Here is a 23,258-nt window from a genome sequence, read left to right as displayed (position 1 = left end):
CCCCATGGGGGGGGTGATAACGAGTACTCCCATGGCTGTGCACCTAGGAGGCTGGGGGCAGGGCAGGGCCTTGACCCCATCAACAGTGTCAGAACTGGGCTCCAGCGCTCTGCTCTGGCTTTTTCTCTTCCAGTGCTGCTGTCTGATGAGGGCAGACATTGGGTGGCAGTACCAGGCTCAGTTTTTTGGGGGTGCACCTTGGCTCTTTGGGGGTACATCCTTGATGGGCAGTAGAGAGAGAAGACAGCACAAATGGCCCTCTAGGTTAACAGCCTGCTAACCACAGTTTGTTCTTAAGGGACCATACTACCTGCTCTTCTCAGGGATTCATTCTGGATCTAGTAGGAGGGAGAGAGAAAGTAGGAGGCTCTTTGCAGCAAGCAGTGAAAACTCTGGGCAGGAAAGTCTTGCCCCTCTCCCAGCTCCCTTTTGCGGAGCTCTGGTAGTGTAGTGGCTAAGGCACCTGACTGCTAACCAGAAGCCTGGCGGTTCAAACTCACCAGCCACTCCTCAGAAGGAAGGTTGGGCAATCTACTTCCGTAGTGATACCCCTTGGAAAGCCAAGGAGGGGTCGTTATGAGTCGGGACCAACTCGATGGCACATAACAACAACAACAACATTTCTGCAGGAGCTCTGGTAGCATAGTGCCTAAGGCACTTGACTGCTAACCAGAAGGCTGGTGGTTCAAACCCACCAGCCACTTCTTGGAAGGAAGGTTGAGCAATCTACTTCCTTAGTGATACTACCTTGGCAGCCCAAGGAGGGGTCGCTATGAGTCGGGTCCGACTCCATGGCACATAACAACAACAACAACAACATTTTTGCAGTGTGGTAGTAAGAATTTAGGACCTCTCGTGGTGCAGTAGTTAAAGCATGCAGCTGCTAATCAAAAGGTCGGCATTTTGAACCCACCAGCAGCTCCACAGGAGAAAGATGTGGCAGTCTGCTTTCATAAAGATTTACCGCCTTGGAAACCCTACAGGACAATTCTACTCTATCCTATGGGTCACTATGAGTCAGAATCAACTTGATGGCAGTGGATTTGGTTTTTGAGTTTGGTTGGGTACATAGGAGGTGAAACTTGGGAAGAAGAGGGGAAAGGAAACAACTGAGTCAGGAGGGGAGATTGGAAATTATGTGAACAGTTCATACTATGGGTGGTCTGCATGCCCTGAGGTACTTATAGAATGCCCCTATGAAGGAGGTATTGGGAGCCTGAGCCCCCTAGCTTACCTGGGTTGTGTGGTTGAGGATGACATAGTAATGAGGAGGGAGTGAAGGGGAATGCATGGCCTCCGGTGTTCCTCACCTTCCTCCTTCCCACATACCTGTCCATTGTAGGCACCCTGGCTGAGGGGTAAAACCCTGTGGAGGAGCAGCTGGGTAGTTTAATCCTAAAAGAGATTTACTGTTTCACATGGGCAACCTGCACCCTCTCAAGGAAGGCTCATGAGAGCCTTAAAAAAAAAAAAAAAACTCACTGCCATAGAGTTGATTTTGACTCATAGCGACCCCTTCTTGGATTTTCAAGGCAGTATCTCTATGGAAGTAGATTGCCCAGTCTTCCTTCTGAGGAGTGGCTGGTCGGTTTGAACCATCAACCTTCTAGTTAGCAGTCAAGTGCCTTAGGCACTGCACCACCAGAGCCTTAGCCTTCTCAAACTGTACTACCCAGAGGGAGGGATATGGCATGTGTACTTGCAAGGCTAGTGTGTTCTGAGAGCTGGCTCCAGGCACTGGGGTTTCTAAGGGTCCTGGTTCAGTAATTCAGAGTCTTGGGTTTTAGAACCTATGTGGGTTTGTCTCTGAGCCTCTATGTCCCATGTGTAAATGTGATCATGATAAAGGAAACATAGACCTCAGCTTTGTGTCCGGATCACAGTGAGCTACCTACCAGCCAGGGCCACCCATTATACAACCCCAGGACCCCAGGAACACTTATGGATGGCACCCCATACAGTTGTTCAGTGCATACCCTGGAGGCCCATATGCAGTGGCACTGATCCAGGGATGCCTGCCTTCCTCAGTTCCTATCCATTCCATTCTTTTCCTCTTCCTCTGCCTTCTCTATTGCCTTTGTCCTTGGACCTAAATGCCTGCCCTACACAAATAGGACAATTGGTTTTCTTGCCACTCTTCCTATCCCTGCCATACCCCACCTCATGCTGATTAAGTATCAGGTCCCACTCACCTCTGGGAGAAGTAGTAATGATCCATAAGTAGTTAGGGAAGCCAGTTCTCTGCCGTGCTGAGTCCAGAACATCAATGCAGCTTGTGATAAGAACAAAAGCCTACAACTGGGCCCCCAGCACCACATTGCTAACCTTGGGCCGTGCTTACCTCAGCACCCTGAGAAGACCAGGACATTTGGGGGAGGGGAATCAGATTCCCTCCATGTATCAGTGGGACCACAAATAAGGAAAGTCTTAATTGTGCAGAGTACCTCCTGTCTTTCCTCACAATATGCCATAGAACCTTATAGTTCCATTTTATACCTACACCTCATATACACATATGTACCACCACATGTACACCCCCATACACACACATGCATCTAACACAACCCCACACACATACACACTTACGCACTCCCACATATATGCACAGATATACCCCTCACATAACTCACATATACACCCATACATAACGTCCTCATATACACAGGCATACACACTTCACCCACACTCCCCACACACATATACCCACATACACTGACACATACATATATACTCATATACACATATACACACATTATACAAACCCACGTACATATACATATACACATATACATATACACTTATACACACATGCATACCACACAGATGTGTACACCACCTCTACCAACCCCTTTCACAAGCACAGAAGTGTGTACATAGAACCAAATGTGCTTCGTTATGAGCTTCTTTCCTGAGACTCTTGGAGCTCTGGGTTTACCCACAGTAGATTTGACACTTCTTCCCTCCCCCTGGCCAGCCCAGGGTGGACAGGGCCTCCATGGACAATTGTGCAGTGGGTGCCCTGCACAAGGTCACCAGGCAGAGAGGTATGTAGAACCTGAAATTCAGCCCATATTCCCCTCACTGAGACTTGTGCCTGGCACAGTGTATGCCTCATCAGAGAAAAGGGGTACATTATCAAGTTTATACAGAGGCATACTATAGGCTGGTGGCCCTGTGTGCCACATTAGACTGTTGAATTCTGAGAATTGAGCTGCTCCCATGGGCTTCTTCAGCCTCAGGCTTCACAGGAAGGCCCCAGACTAGAACCAGACAAAGCATGGTCCTTGCTTAGGGTGAGGCCCCTCTGCCCAGCCCTGGAATGTGTGTGTATCCGAGGAGAAGAGGGTGTGAGGGTCAGGTTCATTTCTTGGCATGGCACCTGAGAAACAGGCCCAAGGTCATAGACCGGCACTCTGGAAAAAGACACACTGAAGTGGGCAGGAGAGATGAGCAGAGGTGCTTCCTGAAAATGACAGATGTGCCCAGTCAGAACTCATTACTGGGAAGAAACTAGGATGGAACAGAGGTGGGGGCACCGGAAGGCCAATTATCCTCACTGAGGAACTGCATTTCCTGGCTGCTCCTTGGCTGGTAATCCACACCAGCCACACTCTGTGTCACATCACAGACCACCCAGCTGGAAATGCCTCCCAGTGGACTCCTTTCAGTAGAGGTGAGCACAGCAGGGCCAGAGTGGATAAAGAACTCAAGGCACACAACTCAACTGGGAACGCTGCCACAGATCTGCACAGGCTGCCTAAACCACAGTGTTTGGAGCTGGCACGTTTGCTATAAAGTAATTCTAGGCAGGGCAGCTTTTCTGCTTCAATCCCCCAGGGCTTGAATCTCCTCACCACCCATTAGTCCATATTTGTGGACACGTGTGCTACTGCGGGTACTCAGGAGCTCCTGTTGTGGGTCTCAATAGTGTCCCTGGCACCAACGGAGGAGGAAGCCTGTTGCTGGATGTGCCATTCACCCCAGATATTAGGACAGAGGCTCTTTACTGAGTCTTGGGTCTCCCTCTGCTGTTGGATCTTGTTGCCTGGCTTGGCTCTGTCGTTAACTAACTCATTCAGTCAGGCATTATTATCCCTATTTTACAGCTGAGAAATTTGAGGTTCATTCTTGCCTAAGGCCTCACAGCAAATAAAAGGCACAGCTAATCCCATGCCTTTTTCCTTCATGAGGCACAGTTGATGCCTTTCAGAGGCTCTCATCTAAAGGAAAATTCAGGACCCTTCTGAGTCTGCACTTAAGTCCGGGACACTGAAACCATTACATACCCATCCTAAAGGTTACAGAGACCCTGAATTAGCCAAGAGCAGGGAGGTTGAACTCCAGGGAAGCACCTTGGAGGCATTGCTTAATGCTGAAGGTCCATCCAGCCACCCCTGGGGAGAAGGCTTCTAGCTTGCTGACTTTGTAATTTGACAGCAGCTCGCCAGAGCAAGCAGCTTTTGCAAAAGTAGGGGGATGAATAGGAGGCCTCTGTGCTTGTTAAAGGTTCTTAGAAATCTTCTGCCTGTCCTCAAGTAGGAGACGTCACATAGGCATCCCCAAGGTGGTTAAGACTGCAGCAGTCTTCTTCTCTAGCTGTGCCTGTAGGGATTTCCTTGTATTTCATTTCCATCCTTCCTGCTGTATTCCCCACGTTTACCCCTCTAGTCTTGTTTGTGAATGCAGAAAGGAAGTTCAGAAATGATTCATTTCAAATCCTTGGTATGAAGAGCAAAGAGACCAAGTTCCAGAGAGGGGAGTCTGCTTACCCAAGGACACATTGCCAGACAATGCCTGAGCAGGAACTAGAGCTGGGCTTGCCCAGGCCAGCACTCCTCAGGTGACCCCATTAGAACACATCCCATCTTATGGAAACTGGCTGTTAGAAGGAGTGCTTTATAGAGGGGGGTGGAGCAATAGGAACAACCAATGTCAAAATCAAACAATTTCACCTGCATCTTCTTATTTGATTCAATCCTCATGTTGACCCCAAGGCAGAGTCACTGGTGGGATCCAAATCATAGACCAGGAAACTGAGACCCAAAGAAAACTTTCTGATGTAAAATACCAAGCAGGGTTCATGTTTCAGTTCTAGTCAAGTACTAATAGAGCACCTACTGTGTGCTAGGCACCATGCAGGGTATGGGGGAGACACCAGGCTGAGTCACCACCCCTGCCTCATGGATCTTGCAGAGCAGTGGGGAGACAGCCTTGTTCTGAGGATTTAAGGGGGGGGGGCGTGCAGGGGAACAGGGGTAAGTACAGGTGCACCCGACCAGTGGGGACAGGAGTAGGTAGGGGCTGTCCTGTTCTGGCCGCAATGACATGGTGGTGCTGCTCCTCTATCCCACCTGGAGCTGTTGATTGATCAGGTTGTGGGAAGTTGCCCCTACATCCCCAGCCTTTGTAGACACAGCCTTTCCTCTGCCTCACTAGTGTCCTCAGGCACTAGATAGAGGTTGAAGGGGTGGGGTCCCCTTTCTCTGCAGCTTCTCTGCCTCTTTACTTTCCCCAGCCAGGTGGAGGGGCAGCTGGGGTACTGGACTTGGGGTGGAAAGACTTGAATCTGGACTTGGCTCTGGCCCTTACCTTCTCTAAGCCTCCATTTCCTATTCAGTAAAGTACACCAGTGATAGCTGTGCTGGCTGCCTCAGTGTGTGTGCAAGTGTGGAGGGGCAGCATTTGGTATACAGATGAGAGTGGTCAGGAGGCTGCCACTCCCCAGGCCCTGTGCCACCACAGATGAAATCCATGTCAGACTGGATTTGGGCATAGGGATCCACAGAGTGTCAAGTACTTCTGAGCCCTATTGCCCTTCCTACTTGCCATGGAGGGCAAAGCATGCAGGCTCCTCCACAACCACTGTAGGCACGAAGCCATGACCTGTTTTCAGAGGCAGGGATTGAAGCAGGGGGGTCAGGTAGACTAAGTTTTCCATCAGGTCAGTGGTTTGAAGCCACAAGCCACTCCGCCGGAAGAAAGATAAGGCAGTTTCCTTCTGTAAAGATTTATAGCCTTGGAAACCCTAGGGGGCAGTTCTATTCTGTCCTATAGGGTCACTATGAGTCAGAATTGACTGAATGGCAGTGGGTTTGGTTTTGGTTCTGGCCCCTCAGCTCCCATAGCTCTGAAGGACTATCCTTGAGAGATGAGACAACCCTGCATGGCTATGCAAAAGGGAGGATTAAAAATATACAAGAGCCAGCCCTATGGGGAGAGGAGGAGGATGTTCAGAGCAGGGCAGGCTGCAGCACCATCTGGAGTGGGAATTTGGGCCTCTGAGGGCTCTATGGTAGGAGCAGGCTAGGCCTGTGTGGCAGGAAGGGGAGGGAGGCTGGCAGCCAACAGGTGCTAGAGTGACTGCCAGTGCATACTGTTGGGCAGTGAACCTAGGGCCTGGGCACCCAGTTCAGACCTGGCCCCATCACTGGCCATCTGTTTGACTCTCCCGTCACCTCTCTGAACCTCAGTGCCCTCTACTGTAAAGTAAGAATGATACACCTCACCTAGCCTACCTCATGGGATATTGTGAAGGTGAAATGACATAATGATATGAAAGTCTTGCCAGTCAGAATAAGCACTAAACTTGGAGTTGGAGAGCTGAGGACTGTGCCCCAAGGGCTGCTTCCTATAAGCAGGGTGGTCTGAGGTGAGTCATTGTATTTCTCAAAGCTTGTTCTATAAAGTGAGAATGGTAATGCCCCTGCCTGGTAATCTGACAGAGCCCTGGCCAGAAGTCCTTTCCTGGTCCTTGGCTCTTACTTGAGAGAACACCTTTCCTTGCATACAAAGGCTAAATCTGTTTACATCATGGCTTCAAAAATGTCCCAAGCATGAGGTACAGACAACAGAGATGCACCCTTTTGCACATACAGTACTGTGTTGTCAGTGATGGCAAACATTGATCTATGGGTGGATAGATGGGTGGACAGACTGAACTATTAGGTATGTCTATGCAGCAGGAAGTATGCCCATGACCATGTACAGGGTTGGCAGATAATGTTTCTATAAGTGTATTGGTATGTTCTGTAAGAATTTCTAGGTATATAGTAGAGCTGACAAGGGACAAGGTTGTAGGCACTTCTTGGCCACAGCCAGCTATTCGAAGGAAGTGAGTAATTGGACCTGTGGTCTCAGGACCGTGGTTGCAGAGGACATCGAGTTCAATTGGTGTAACTACACTGAAACATTGTTCCACCTCCTACTTTGGCAAGTAGCAACTGGGATCTTAATAGCTTACAAGCAGCCATCTACATGCAATGATGGGTCTCTCCTCATCCAGAGCAAAGAAGAATGAAGAAAACCAAACACATATAGAAACAATTAGTCCAAGGGGGTGGTACACCATGCGATCCTCGGCCTGTACAACTACGAGATCAGAAGAACTAGATGGTGCCTGGCTACTACTGTCAACCACTCGGAGGGGGATCTCTGTAGGAGATCCTGGATAGAGTGGGAAAATAATGTGAAAAAAAACTCAAAATCATAAAAAAAAATTTTTTTAAAAGGGACCAGGTTTGCTGGTCTGATAGAGCCTGGTGGAACCACTGAGACTATTGCCCCTAGCTGCCCTTCAGGTCTGGAATTAAACCCACTCCTATGGCTTCCAGTCAAACAAGAGACAGGCATATGAGCTGAACATTTACATTAGGTAGGTACACTCCTTGGAGAGATCAAACATGGGAGAATAGAAGGGATGTGTATGCACAGGGAGACACTCTCAGGAGTGCATAGGAGGGAAGGACACAGGGAAGAGGTATGTGAAGGAAGTGAGAGGGGAGCTGTTGCATTGTGGGAAATTACAGTCAATGTCATGAGATAAAGCGTATATGAGCTACTATATGGAAGATTAATTTGCTCTGTAAACTTTCACCCAAATCACAATAAAAATTAAAAAGAAAAAAAGTCCCAAGCATGGACTCTCTTTTGGAGGTGGTACTTGGATGACCCTGACCCTGGGCCATCTTTTTTCCCAAAGCGCACTTCAGTTTCCCTATTTGTAAATCAGGAAAGTAGACTATTGATGTCTAAGCTCCTCCTCACCTCCTGAGTCTACCTACCATTTTTATCGCAGCAGCAGAGAGAAAACTCACAAGATGTGTGTTAATTGAGCAGCTGACACATCTTGGAGAAAATCACCTGGGGATAATAATGCTTGGAAGCGCTTCATTTACCAAAGACAGAGTAGTTAAGTGGAGTATCTGGAGGAGAGTTTTACCTTGTTTTGTTTGTAGAAATTTCTTACAGACACTGGGAAAGCATTCTCAATCTTCTGAGAAGACTTAGAGGAGCTGGTTTCCCTGTCCATAGCGAGCCCATATCCTGCCCCCTGTGATAATACTTTGTAGTGGCCGTGTTGGTGTTAGCTGCTGTCAAATCATCCCTGACTCACGGAGACCCATGCACAGTGGGATCTGATTGTTGTGATCAATATGTTTTCACTGATTAATTTTTCAAGAGAAATTGCCAGGCCTTTCTTCCTAGTCTATCTTAGTCTGGACATTCCACTGAGGCCTGTTTAGCATCATAGCAAACACATAAGCCTCCACTGACAGATGGATGGTGGCTGCCCATGAGGTACATTGGCCAGGAATTGAACCCAAGTCTCCCACATGGAAGACGAGAGTGCTACCACTCCCCTGTGATGATACTTTAACATACTCTAAATATATAAAGGAGCTCTGGTGGTGCAGTGTGTAAGGCATTTGACTGCTAGCCAAAAGGTTGGCAGTTCAAACCCATCAACTGCTCTGTGGGAGAAAGATGAGGCAGTCTGCTTCCATAGAGATATACAGCTTGGAAATCCTATGAGGCAGTTCTACCATGTCCTATACAGTTGCTATGAGTTGGAATTGACTCGATGGCAGTAGGTATTTTGATTTCATTGTCCCTGGATGTTCAGAAGATACCACAAGGAAGAATACTTCTGAAACCTATCTTCCCTGACCCCTTCTGCCCTCATGCCCCACCCCATCTAAGACTGTGGCTTTGTCTGAAATCACCTTCTTTGAAAGCCAGTGTGTATTGGTTAATAGCATTGACCCTGGAGCCACCTTCCTGGAGTTTATTCCCAGCCTCACCTCTTAGAGCTGAATGATCTCATACAAACTACTTCATCCCTCTCCATCTGTTTTCTTATCTGAAAAATGGGCCTAATATTACTATTTACCTCATAGGAATAATTGTGATAATTAAAGGTGTTAATGATTACAAATCACTTAGAACAGTGCTGGGTACTATAGTTATTATAGACTAGTTCTCTGGGCAGTTCCTGAACCTGCTGCATTATCATCTCCTGGCACCTCATTAGAGATGCCACATCCCAGATCTGTGAATTAGACACTCCAGGGCTGGGCCCAGCAATTTGGGTTTTAGCAAGCCCTCCACATGATTCTGATTTGTGCTTAAGTTTGAGGGCCACTGTTACAGACAACCAGAGCTTCATGTCTCTGACCCAGCCAAAAGGCAACTGGCTAATGACTGCCCTTCTCTCCAGCTTCCCTCTGTGGGACAGGGAAGGAACTATTGCCTTTATCCTGATGGCTTGGTTTCCTACTTAATGGTGACAATGAGCTTTAGACCCTAGGGTATATGTTCTTATACCCTTCTGCTATAGGGAGCCAGGATTGTTGAGCACACCAGAATCCAAGGAAGGAATCCTTCTGCAGGAACGTGTCAGAGCTGTGCCACAGAGGCCTGGGAACCCCATTTACACTGGGAAAGTCTGATGCCTCTGTTTTCATCCTAGCACTGCTGCTTGTGGGCTGTGTGTCCCTGAGCATGTCACTTTGCATCACTTTCTCATCTGTTGTCCCTTTATTTTATGGAGGCACAGAGAGGTAAGGCCCCTTCTAACTCTAAGTGTCGGTGAATCAGAGGCCAATGGTATAGATCATTGGCAGTCTGGCCCCTCCCAGATCCACAGCTACTCAGGATTGAGCAAAGTGAGTACTCTGGGGCTTCTGGAACCAGCCTGACCCAGTAGCCTAATGCCAGGTAATCAAGATGTTGCAGCTGGAAGCTTGGTCACATTCTAATGAAAAAACCTCTTGTGTTTTTAAGAATTGGGAATTTGGGGCTGCAGCTGCTAAGTAAAGAAGTGAGCTCATGAACATGAGTGAGAATGAGTTCTACATTTTTGCAACAAAACCCTTAGGTTCTTCCAGATCAGTGATGGGCATAATCTAAATCATCATCATTATCTTATATTTCACTATTTGCTTTCTGGCCTTCTAAAGTATTTCTAGGTTGTGGTGGTTATGTTTGTGTGTCAACTTGGCTAGGCCTGTTTGAGTGGCTGGGCAGCTGGATATAGTATTCCCCATGATGAGACTGGTAATCAGTTCCATGGTGGAATCTACTGTGAGCAGCTGAGTAGGTGCCTTTTGGTATGTGGTATATTTCCCATATATAAGCAGCAGTTTTGGGAATGGTCTCTAGCTTATGGCATGCTGGAACCCTGTATGTAGCCATGTCATTGTTCAGCAGCTTGCCATGCTCTGCAACCATGGGACTTACAATGGACTTGAATTAATGGCCTGCCATGTGGTTTGGTAACATTGGGACTGTGCCATTTTATTTGTTGACCTTAGGCTTGTTAGCCTCAGCATCCAGTAGCTGCCTGAGTGAAGAAAAGCCTGTAGCTTTAGTGGGCCGAGAGCTGGAGGAAGAGCTGAAGCCCAAGGCTGAGGGGCTTTCACCCAGCCCCTAGAGCCTGGCACTTTGAACTTGGACTTAAAGCCTCCAAATTGTAAGAATAAATTCTTCTTTGTTCAAGCCATCCCATTTGTAGTATATTCTTGTCAGAGCAGCACTAGGTAACCAGAACATAGGTCTATGCAAATTATATATCAAAAGTTTCTTTTCCAGTAACTCTGTCTAATAAATACAGTAAGCAAGGCTAGGGGAGCTGGCTAGTGTCTGACTTTATGAGAATAATGTTATTAATGGTAATAACTAACATTACTAAGCATCTACTATATGCTGGACTCTGAGTGTAGTTAATCTTCATAATTCTGTTAATTAGGTATTATTATACCCATTTTATAGATGAAAAAGCAATCACTCAGAGACACTGAGTAACTTGTATAAAACCAAACAGTTAAAATGTGGAGGAATCAGGAACTGAATCCAGATATGTCAGGCTCCAAAACCTTTGGTTTTTGTACTGCCCCCACTGCCTCTCCCTGTACAGATCCCACCCCTTGACTGTTCCATCTGTCGGCAGGGTATAATTTTGCAGCTGTCCTCGAGTGGTTTGCCGAGCGGGTCGACCGCATCATTCTTCTTTTTGACGCCCACAAACTGGACATCTCCGATGAATTCTCAGAGGTCATCAGCGCCCTCAAAAACCATGAGGACAAGATGCGGGTGGTGCTAAACAAAGCCGACCAGATTGAGACACAACAGCTAATGCGTGTGTATGGGGCTCTCATGTGGTCCCTAGGGAAGATCATGAACACCCCAGAGGTGATACGGGTCTACATTGGTTCATTCTGGTCCCAGCCCCTTCTCATTGCTGACAGCCGCAAGCTCTTTGAAGCTGAGGAGCAGGACCTGTTCAGAGACATCCGGAGTCTACCCCGAAATGCTGCCCTGCGCAAGCTCAATGACCTCATCAAGAGAGCCAGGCTGGCCAAGGTGAGGCTGCCCCCTGGGGAGATGAGCAGCATGGGCAGTGGCTGAGAGTTTGAGAGGAGGTGAGTCAGTGCTGCTCCCCACAACTAGGCTGCTGCCCACCCATGTGACAGTGTCATATAGGCCCTACATCACAGACATCAGATATACCAGTCTGGGACCCAGGGGATAACATAGTATGGTTGAGTTTCAGCTTGAGCCAGACTCTACGAACCCCAGTCCCAGCAAAGTCTCTAGTCTCTCTGGCCTATTTTCATATCTGAAAAATAGAACAGCTGTTAGAGGATTAGGGTAAGATAAAGAATGTAAAAGCCCTCATCACAGTGCCCCATACCCTAAGTAATGCTCAGTAAATGTTATCTGTTGTTCTTATCATCACTGTAATCAGCATCACCATCACCATCCTGTTACTGCCTCCACCTTAACCTCTCCACAGTCTCTCCTTTCCTGCGTGATGCAGGAAAACAGCTCAGTGTGCCAAGCAATATGGGAGCAAATGGGTAGAGATTTGTTGTTGTTATGTGGCATCGAGTCGGAGCCAACTCATAGAGACCCCTCCTTGGGTTTCCGAGGCAGTATCACTACAGCAGTAGGTTGCCCAACCTTCCAAGGAGTGGCTAGTGGGTTTGAACCACCAGCCTTCTGGTTAGCAGTCAAGTGCCTTAGGCACTACACCACCAGAGCTCCTGGGTAGAGATATAAATTATTTTAAAAATAGGAGCAAAAGGAGGAAGAGATGGGGTGTGAATAAACCTAAAAGAAAGGGATAGACCAAACATCTTGATCCAAAGATTTCTCTCTACCCTGGTTTTCAGGTCCATGCTTACATCATCAGCTCTCTGAAGAAGGAGATGCCCTCTGTGTTTGGAAAGGACACTAAGAAGAAAGAGCTGGTGAACAACCTGGCTGAGATTTATGGCCGGATTGAGCGGGAGCATCAGATCTCACCTGGGGACTTTCCCAACCTGAAGAGGATGCAGGTAATGAGGGAGGAAGGGAGGACGTGGAGTTCTGAGACAAGGGACAGTGTTACATGGGATGGCTGAGCAGCCTGAGTATGGAGTAAGCAACCCTTGGATTCTTTAGAATCAGAAAGCAGAGAAAATATCTGGATATTTTCTCTTTGTTGAACTGTGTCTGCTTCAGTAGGTGCCATATCTTGATCTTGGGAGAAACAAAAAGTCCTGGTGCTCCTAATGGGGGCAGGTGTGTTAGCTGATGTCTAAGGGTCCAATAATTCCATTCATGGCCCTCACCAGTCATATCTTGAAGTCTCCAGTATCTCCTTGTGAAGTAGGATGCGTCACTTGGCATAGGTTCCCCAAACACTTCAGTGTTATGACTGTGGAACTTGAGTTTACCTCCAAGCTCTCACTTAGGAGCTATTCAGGACAAGTGAATAAAAGCCCTAGAGATGCAGAAGTCCACCTGGAAGCTCTCATCTTTTAAACACTCTGGGGGCCCCTGTCTTGGGCCAGGTGCCATCACAAGGTATCTCATGTTACTTCCCAAGCAGTCCTCTGTGGGTGACATTTTTATCTTTTTTACAGATGAGGAAACTGAGGTGGACAAAGGCAATTAACTTGCCTAAAGTCTCAGTGTTTTCCAAGCATAGTGGTCACATAGGCTGCAACTCAAACAGCCAAGAGCTGATTCCAAGGTCCAAGCAAGAAACTACCACTTCCCTCAGAAAAAGAAGGAAAGAGGGGTGGGGAAGAAAAGGAGGAAGGGATGAAGGGAAAGGGAAGGGAAGGAGGGAGGGAAGGAGGGAGGGAAGGAGGGAAGGAAGGTAGAAAGGAAGGTAGGAAGGTAGGAAGGAAAGGTTTTGAGTACCACACAGGGAAATCATTATGCAAGTTAGCACTTGTGTGGCGTCATGGAGAGGAAAGTGATAATCCAGTACTGGGTATTACAATCTCCATTCTGGATCCTGACAGAGTTAAAAGGGGAGAAGAGACTACTGTGCATTGGTTTATAATTTCCAAAATGTGGTATTGCTTATATTTTATTGGAGAAGAGTTGAGAGTATCCAAATTCCCATAATCCATTGAAAATGTCTGCTTCCCTTCTTCATTTATGCCTCCTCAAAGAGCTTTCCCACCACAAGCACCTATTAAAAAAAAGAAAAGAAACTATTACCTCACAACCAATTCCTCTCTGAGTTTCATTCTTCTCATCTGTAAACTGAGGCTACAAAATCATCCACTTTATTTGGTTGTTGTGAGCATGAATCTGATCATATCTATGAGACATTCAACACAGAGCCTGGCACAGAATAAGCCCTTGATATGCTAACCAGAATGCTAGTGGTTCAAACCCACCAGCCACTCCTCAGAAGGAAGGTTGAGTGATCTACTTCCATAGTGATACCACCCCAGAAATCCAAGGAGGGGTTGCTGTGAGTCGGATCCGACTCCATGGCAGTGAGTTTTTTTTTTTTTTTTTGGTGCAGTAGCAATAGTTATGTAAGATGTCATCGTTGTGATTGACACAAGAGACTTCGTGGCACTATTTTTTCAACTTTCTGTGATTCTATAACTATTTCAAGATAAAAGCTTTTTTAAAATTAAGTCAATAAAAGACAACAAAATATTAGCAATAATAGTAATAAATGTTGCTGCTGTTATTATTATTATTTTGTGGTACTAAATTCTTTTTGACCTCCAAGTCTATATTCTTTATAGTCTCACAATACCTTGATACTCTGTGGAACTCATGCTAGGTGAGTTTTGAGCCAATGATATTTAAATTGGGAACCAGTTTCTCAGATTATGGTTTTCAGAACATTACTTTAGTCCTAGAAAGGTATTTTCAGCTCCCTAATAGAACAAAAAAAAAAAAAAAAAATTCAAAATATGCATTTGTCCATATATATTCATTTATAATCACCTACTATGAGCACATCACTAATTTCAGAATTGCTTCTGTATGTGTTTGACAATCAGCCATAGCTTGGGACATTTCAGCTTTTAGTTTTTCCTTCTGTTAAGGATTTACTGTTCTGTAAGCAAACATTTGGGAAGATGATATTTTAAAGGGACCACATGAGCCCTTTTTTTAATGTGATGAATCCTTTTGCAACACAGAAGATGATTTCACCTTCTGATTTGTTTGCCAGGCCGCTGCTGTGTTTTGTTGTTAAGTGTACTGAATCGATAATGTAAAGCCTGAGGGGGTGGGGAGTGTATGTGTGCATGTGTATGTGTATGTGTGAGGTAACGAGAGCACTCCCTTTGCCCCGTGGAAGATATTGGGACCCCCTTCTTAGGAGCCCTGGGTCATACCAATGGTTAATATGCTTGCTGCTAATTGAAAGGTTGGGAGCTCTGGTAGCGTAGTGCCTAAGGTACTTGACTGCTAACCAGAAGGCTGGCAGTTCAAACCCACCAGCCACTCCTCAGAAGGAAGATGGGGCAATCTACTTCTGTAGTGATACTGCCTCGGAAACCCAATTTACTTCCATAGTGATACTGCCTCGGAAACCCAAGGAGGGGTCACTATGAGTCAGGTCGGACTTGACAGCACATAACAACAACAACAACAACAATTGAAAGGTTGGAAGCTCAAGTCTATCCAAAGATGCTTCAGAAGAAAGACCTGGTGATCCACATCCAAAAGGCAGCCATTGAAAACCCTGTGGAGCACAGTTCTCTGACACACATGGGGTCACCATGAGTAAGAATCAGCTCGACAGTAGCTGTTTTTTTGTTTTGCTTGGGATCCCACCAAGCACATCTAGATATGAACAGACTGGGTGAGAAGTGGAGGAATTAGAGGTAGAAGGGGCCTTGGGAAGTTATGCTTTGGTCAGGAGAAAGGGCATTGTTGGCTCTTGCCCTCCACATCCCAACTCAACTCCCTGCTTCAGCCCTGCCCTAGAAGGGAGGTGAGAAATGTCCTAGCTAACATTTGCTCTTGGAATGTAGCTGTGGTGTTTTCTGAATTTTTCTGCAGTGATCTCAATGTGCTTGTGCCTGTGACAGTTTGCTTAGCACTGGCAAATCACTGGTGTCCAAGGTCTCCCATGGGCAAAGCCTGGACAAGAGCAGGCAGGTCCAGGAGAAATATGGTATTCTAGACTTGCACCTTTCAGAACCTCAAGCCATGCAAAGTAGAACATATTTCTTTTGAGGATCTCATGTGGATAGTCCTGTGAAGACAAGGAAGGGGAACTTTTCCAAATCCACATGCCTGTCTGTGCCTACAGTATCCAAACCCTGAGCCACTCGCTGCCGTTGAGTCGGATCTGACTCATAGTGACCCCTCCTCGGGTTTCTGAGGTGGTATCACTATGGAAGTAGATTGCTCAACCTTCTTTTCAAAGAATAGCTGGAGGAGAGGCCAATATTTGGAAAACTCTCTCCAGGTAACTCTGATGTGCATACTGATTACCAGCCACTGGTTTGGGGATGATTTTGACTTCTGTTACAATTTGGTGTTTTAGTTGCTTGTGCCTCACTTTTTCCTGCTCTACATGGCGACAGAATGTGATTTTCCTACCTCAGCAGGGAAATGAATGACAGGCAAAAGCACCATCTCTTACCATTGTGTTCTATTCTCACCTTTTCTCTCCTTCTTCCCAGGACCAGCTGCAGGACCAGGACTTTAGCAAATTCCAGCCCCTGAAAAACAAGCTGCTAGACATAGTGGAGGAGATGCTGACCCATGACATTGCCCAGCTCATGGAGCTGGTGCGCCAGGAGGAGACCCAGCAGCCAGTCCAGATGGTGAAGGGAGGAGCATTTGAGGGGACTCTGCATAGCCCATTTGGGCATGGCTATGGGGAGGGGGCTGGTGAGGGCATTGATGAAGCTGAGTGGGTGGTGGCTAGAGATAAGCCCATGTACGATGAGATCTTCTACACCCTGTCACCGGTGGATGGCAAGATCACAGGTGCCAATGCCAAGAAGGAGATGGTGCGCTCCAAGCTGCCCAGCAGTGTGCTGGGGAAGATCTGGAAGCTGGCCGACATTGATAAGGACGGCATGCTAGATGACGAGGAGTTTGCGCTGGCCAACCACCTCATCAAGATCAAACTGGAGGGTCATGAGCTGCCCAGTGAGCTGCCTGCCCACCTCCTGCCCCCTTCCAAGAGGAAAGTTGATGAGTGATTGAGTGGGGGAGGGTGTTCAAGGCAGGCAGGCATTGGAGGAGGAGATGGGAATGGTGATGAGATACACACACACACACACATACAAATGTTGAGAATTGTACTGCAGATGAAAGGAGACACTGGTTTCCAGGTTGATCCTTGTTTGGACACATCTCCAAGTTCTCAGGATTGGTAGAAGCACACAGAAGCACTCCAGGGGCCCCAGGTTTCAAGCCTATGTCTCCCCTACCCCATCTTCCGCTACTCAGAGACCTGCCTTCTTCTATAGAGGCAGTTGACTCGCCCACAGGTGGCCCACCCACCCCCTGACACCACAAGAGCTACAAACCCAGATTCTGAGCAGATGGAAAAGGCTTTTCACTTAATAGGTAATTCACTCTTTTATGGTGCATTTTTTTGGCCCTCTTTTGCTTCCTTATATGAAATCTGCTCAGGGGCTAGGAGTTAGGAGTGAATGGACATGGATTGTTTTAGGGAGGAGAGGTGAGGAACCATCTTCTGGGACACTGAGTCACAGAGTTGAGGATCCATTAGCCCATGAATTCTGTTCTTTCCTAAGCTTGTCTTTCTTGGCAAACCTGCCGTTGAACTCTTTATTTCAAAGAATCCCAGAGAGGGAGAAAGAAGCAGAAAATTGGAAAGAAAACCAGGAAGCTGCCCTATAGTCTTTAGTCATAGCCAGTCATGGTGATGGTGAGATTCCATAGGTTTTGTGAGATCCACGTTTGTTCCTCCTGGGCTGATGTTTGGATGCTCATACTTGACTCACATCTATCCAGCCATCTTCTGTGTGAGGTACTGTGGTTGGCAGTTTATATATACATGATTCCATGTACTCCTCACCACCCATAAGGAAGTATGCATTAGTCTCCTCACTTCACAGACAAGGAGCTTGAGTTTGGGTGACCTGCCCAAAGTCACAAAGGTCACATGTGATGGACAGGGGATTCAGAGCCAATCTTCTACTCCTCACTCTGCTGTGATGATGGGATCTCCTGATCCCAGTGTTATGACCTAGTGACACATCATGGAGCACAAGCCGAGCCTGTAGCCCCATTTTAGCTTTCCAGAGCAGGCTGGTGGGGGAGGGGTTTGTGCAGACTGCATTTGGTGGGCCATTGGTCCTGCCATCTGTCACATAACAGAAGCAAACTGTGCCTTCTGGCTATGGGCCCCATGTTCCTATAATCCAGAAGTCCGACAAAGCCAGCAAGAGAGTGGGCTAGCTGCTGGATACTATTTGTGCCTGTCTGATTTGCATCCCACCCAGTAGCCTGAATCATCCAATTCAAGTACAGCCACCGGCTCTTTTACCAAATGGGACCTCATGCTAACTCTCAGAAAGCTAACTTGGTCCCTGGGTGGAGAGGTCTAAGGTCTTGTTTCCTGAGGGATTCCCAATGGCTCTGCAATGTTCCTTGGCAAATCCTCACCACACTCATTGCCCCTGGATTGCTTTGTGGCCACTGAACCAGTCACTTTATATGCTGTGCTCCTACTGTAATGGAAAACAAAATCAAGTATAACTTATTTTATATCTATGTTCAAACTATAGAGAAAGTTATATGTATCTGCTATGTGCTTATTGCTGCAGTGCATTTGCCAGTAGTCCTCATGCTAATACACAACCTTTATCCTTTGGTACCCTTGGCTCCAGAGCATCATTCCATGTGTGGCTTGGGGCTGAGTTCTTACTTGGGCGTCCTGGTTGCAACACTGGCAGAGATTAGCTTACCTGGTGCTCCCCAAAGGCCAGCATCCCCAAACAGCACCCCATTGGCCTGGTAGCTGCAAGATTCCTGCTATTCCAGGCCCAGTGACCATCCCAGGCCAAACTGGTAGAGCCTCCACTCCTGCCACCCTGAAGTAGAAACCGTCCCAAATCTCCAGGCTTCCTTCTGTATCCACATATTATCTTTCATACAAAATGAAGGGCAAAGGGAGATCAAGGTCAAAGAGGTCTAACTTTCTCTGGAGTCAACTCCAGAGTGACAACCAAGCCCAGCAGATGGACCATTTATCAGTTCTGTACTTTTCTTTGAGCTGAAGGAGATCTGGGAAGGAAGCAGTAGGGAAGGTGAAGTTTCTATCTCTTTTGAAGAGATGGGGATTTCTTTTAGTCCCCTCCCTACTGCTGCTACTTGGACACAGGTATGACTACCTTGCCCTTCTACATTTCCTGCCTCTCTTCTCTCCTGTCCCCTTTAAGACCCCACCCAGGAGAGATCTGTGAGGTGTGGGCATTCCATGTTTGTATTGTTCCTATGTCCCTACAAAGAGGAAATGTTACTCAAGTTCCTCTTGATGAGTGAGAGGACACTTTGGGCAGTGCCCTCTGTCTCCTGCTGCCTTGGGAATATATTAACGTGGAAAGCAGACTCATCATGGCAGTCTTGCAGACAAGAATCCCAACAGACCCCACTATTCTGTTGCTCTTTTCCCCTCGACTACTTAGTCTGAGCCACAGAAATCATCAAATAAGAACAGCAACACCCTTATTTGACCCAGAGAAATTAATCACTGACACTAAAGAGCTAAATTATGACCAGAGTACAGTCCCATACAGGTAAAGGAGACCCTACTGGCTATGGCCAGAGTGGTGAGTGATTGCTTGGAGTCATTCCCACTCAGATCTTGTCCCTTCTATTCCAAGAGCTTGTATTTAAATATGAGCTAGTTAGAATTGGAGTCCCTGGGTGATGGAAAAAGTTTACGCACTCCATGGCTAACCAAAATATTGGAGGTTCACATCCACTCAGAAGTGCTGCAGAAAAAAGTCCTGGCAACCTACTTCTAAAAAATCAGCCATTGAAAACGCTATGGAGCATAGTTCTTCTCTGATACACATAGGGTCACCAGGAGTTGGATAACAGCATCTGGTTAGTCGGAATTAGCAGAACCCCAGTGCCTAAGGCATTTGACTGCTAACCAGAAGGTCAGTGGTTTAAACCCACCAGCTGCTTCATGGAAGAAAGATAGGACAATCTACTTCCATAAAGATTTCCTGCCTTAGGAACCCAAAGTGGATCACTATGAGTTGGAATCAACTTGATGGCATTGAGTTTGTTTTTTGGTATCTAGGGAGGAGAACAAGCTTGATTATTTTCCCTACAAGATGCTAATTGGCTTTTATATACATTCAATCATTTATTCATCAGTTTGTCCATCCATCCATCAATTCATCCATTCATTCATCTCTTTTCTCACTCAAAAAACAAAAGGCAGCTCCTTCAGAAAAGGCCCTGAGGGAGACAGACTAATTCCTTGAGTCAATGAAAAATTCTAAAAAACAGGCTACCTATACCACAGGGATTCCTCTATATGAATTAAGCTCCTGTTCTCAAAAAGCTCACAGCCTATTAGAGGAAATGAGGCATTTAGACAACTGTGGATAACATAAGGAGGAACATGATGAGTACCCTGAGGGAGGTACAGACAAACTGGGGGTTCACAAGACTCATAAATGGCTTCTGACTGGGGAGAAGGTAGTCAGATGGTGGGGGATGAGGGCCAGCACTTGAGCTGAACCTGGGAAACATTCTGGGCTCATCCTCTTGTGTCTATCACCTTCCCTTCCAAATCCAAGAAAGATAGGCAGAATTTTTATACAAAACTTAGAGCATCCCAGCCTACCAAATTGTGATAGACTGAGACCCACTGATGTATTTGAGGAAAAAGAAGATTAAAATTTTGCCTCTGGGGACTGTGCTGGTTTTTCACAGGACTTTTTCAAGTGAAAAGTTAATCAGTGTCTTTCAAGTTGAAGTTTTCAATGCCTGGAGGAAAAGAAAAATGGTAATAGAGGAATGTAAGCTATCCCAGGCAGAAAGATGAAGGAAATGGGAGGATATAAGGGGCACAGCTCTCCTCTTAGCCTCCCACTGGTGGTAATTAGTGTTGTTCACAACATCGTACTTCTCCAGCCCTCTGGCACAAGGGAACATTGTTCTTCCCTGCCTCTGTGAAGTTAGGAGAGGCTGTGCAATTCGCTTTGGCTAGTGAAATATGAACATAAGAAACATATCACTTCCTGGCAGAAGCTAATGGGCAGTTTTCCATTTCCCCTTTTCCTGCTTTGCCAGAAATGTATCTAGAAGCAAGTGAGAAGATGCATCTTTGGTCAGCCTTAATCCCTGGGTCACTAAATCCTTTGCTGACCTGCACTGGACAAGTGGCATGAACCAGACATAAATCCTAGCATTTTAATTTTAAGCCACTGTCATAGGTTGTTTAGAACCCTGCATAACCTAGATTATCATGACCAGAACACCAGATAAGCTCTTCTAGTAGTCTATCAGACATATGAAAAAGGAGAAAATCTTCTAGGAGAATGAATCCCTGCCTTCGTAAGGACTGAAGTCCAAGGAGTAGCAAAAAGACCTTCAGTGTCTGAGTCAAATTCTGCCAGGTTGCAGATCCCAACACTTCATCACTTTTCAAGCTGGAGAACTTTGCATATAGGGAGTCAAACACAATAGAACATGTTTTATCTCTGCAGGAATGGATGTACTAAGGATTGACTAGGCATTGGTCTGGGCTAAACAGTCACCAGAAGTGTATAAAGCTTGGAAAGGGAAAAAAACTACAATTCCCAGACTCCTTTAAAGCCAGGTTCAGGAAGTGATTTTAGGTCCTGCCAAGTAGATATACTCCACTGAAGTGGATCATGCCAAGAGTAAACCCAGTAGCTATAACAACAGCTTCCTGATTTTGTGGCTTCTGATCTATGCTCAAGGAACTGGAGGTCTTGTTTGTGAGGTCAGATGGAAGAGTGGCCCACATGAGTAGACAGCCTTATAAATGATCATATGCTACTTGGTGTTAACTGCTTAACTCTGGTGCCTGAGCGCAGCTGAGATGTGCAGGGGGAACCTGGGCTGCAGCGGGGGAGTCTCCATGGAGGGCAGTGTGTGTGTGTGTGTGTGTGTGTGTGTGTGTTTGGGTCAGGCTAGGGGATATATTGAAGTGGTTCTTGCTGGGTAGATGAAGAGGAGAGGGCATGACAGAGATTTCCAGAGAGAATGATGCTGAGGAATCTTCAAAGCAATAACCTCTTTCTAAGAATCTATAGAGTATGAGTGTGTGCACTTAGTACACTTGAGACTGTAAAATAAGAAATGTTAAAAAGAGCAGTTTATCTCCTTCCCTTAGAATTTCATGAAGGGCAGATCCCCACTTCCACCTCCAACCCAGGAGCATCACTGAAGCATAATGATGGCAACCATGAGCTGAGGGAAGGACCAGAAGTAAAGATATGATTAAACAGAAAAGAGACTAGAAAGAGCAGGGCTTAGGGAATTGGAACACTTGAGTTCTAATATCAGAGCAAGTCATGTGGCCTCTTTGTGCATCGCTTTATTTTTCCTCCAAGTGGGGATCATTTCTATCATTCTGAGACATTGTGAGAGGATACAAAGAGGATCGACACAGGTGAGTTTCATTGGCATCTGCTGAACTGCCATGATCAGGAGAGAAGTGAGACTCCTATCTAAGGGAAGGAAGAGGGTTCCTGGACAACCAAACCCCATAAAATCACAGAAGGAAAAGAGAAATGAAGAGGAAATTTGGAGGATCCAGGCAGAGCTATGCTTACAGTGTCTTGCACTGCCTTCTAGGTAAATTCACAGCCTGGAGTCCCTGCCTGGCCTCCCAGCCACCTTGATCTGGTGCTGACAGGAGGTCATGAATACTCAAGTTGTACTTGCTGGGGTAGGTATTTTGTGTGGGATAGCATGATGGCCTGTTTCCAGTGCAGACCAAATAAGAACTTCACTGTTCTGTCTGTGTAGGAAAGTATACCCCAGAAAACAAATGAGACCAAACCAAACCAAACCAATTGTCGTAGAGTCAGTTGCAACTCATAGTGACCCTGTAGGACAAAATAGAACTGCCACATAGGGCTTCCAAGGCTGTGATCTTTATGGAGCAGCTGGGCTGCTCGAACCAATTCATTTCAGTTTGATACCCTGCTGTTAATTTACATTTCCACCCCAGACATACTGAATCAGAATCTACATTTTAACAAGATCCCTGGCTGATTCTTACCTATACACCTGGGTTGGAAGTATAAATTATTAGCAGAGGTTTGAACTGGAAGAACTAAGTCAAAGTTCTGGTTTAAACTACTGACTTTTCAGCTAGCAGCTGAACACTTTTCCCACTGTACCACCATGTCTCCTTGAAATAGCAGATCCTCCACTACATTGAATGCATGAACAAAGTGGCCAATGATTCCCTTTATTCACAAAGCTTTAGAACCATACAATTGTGTAAGGTGAAATCCCTTTTTCTAAGCCAGTGCCTTTTCATAACATTTCTTAAAGACAAGAAACTAAGGCAGTAGCAAAGATCAGATCCATGTAGAGAGGAAGTCAACCTTATAATATCCCAAATCCATCACAGAGTGAGGCTGGGATCTGCTTCTCCTTTGAGAGGCTGAAACTTAACTTGCGTAAAGATCTACTAGTGAAATCTGGCCTCATTTCAGATTTCCTCTCTTACAGGCCAC

At 46.3% G+C, this 23,258-nt stretch overlaps 1 protein-coding gene across 1 annotated transcript in view; it reads left to right on the top strand.

Annotated features, from left to right (window-relative positions):
* Positions 1-16,748, top strand: part of EHD3 (EH domain containing 3) — a 44,041-nt gene extending 27,293 nt beyond the window's left edge. The window contains exons 4-6 of the mRNA XM_007938806.2: positions 11,228-11,640; positions 12,453-12,617; positions 16,221-16,748. Of these exons, the coding sequence (XP_007936997.1) occupies positions 11,228-11,640; positions 12,453-12,617; positions 16,221-16,748 (1,106 nt within the window). The remainder of the gene's footprint in view (positions 1-11,227; positions 11,641-12,452; positions 12,618-16,220) is intronic.
* The last annotated feature ends 6,510 nt before the right edge of the window (positions 16,749-23,258 follow it).

This window comes from Orycteropus afer, unplaced genomic scaffold (assembly GCF_000298275.1).
Source record: "Orycteropus afer afer isolate SDZICR_OR568_19922 unplaced genomic scaffold, OryAfe1.0 scaffold00054, whole genome shotgun sequence".
NCBI lineage: Eukaryota > Metazoa > Chordata > Mammalia > Tubulidentata > Orycteropodidae > Orycteropus > Orycteropus afer.
The sequence above is the reverse complement of the archived record's forward strand: the minus strand, read 5'-3'. Positions and strand labels throughout refer to the sequence as shown.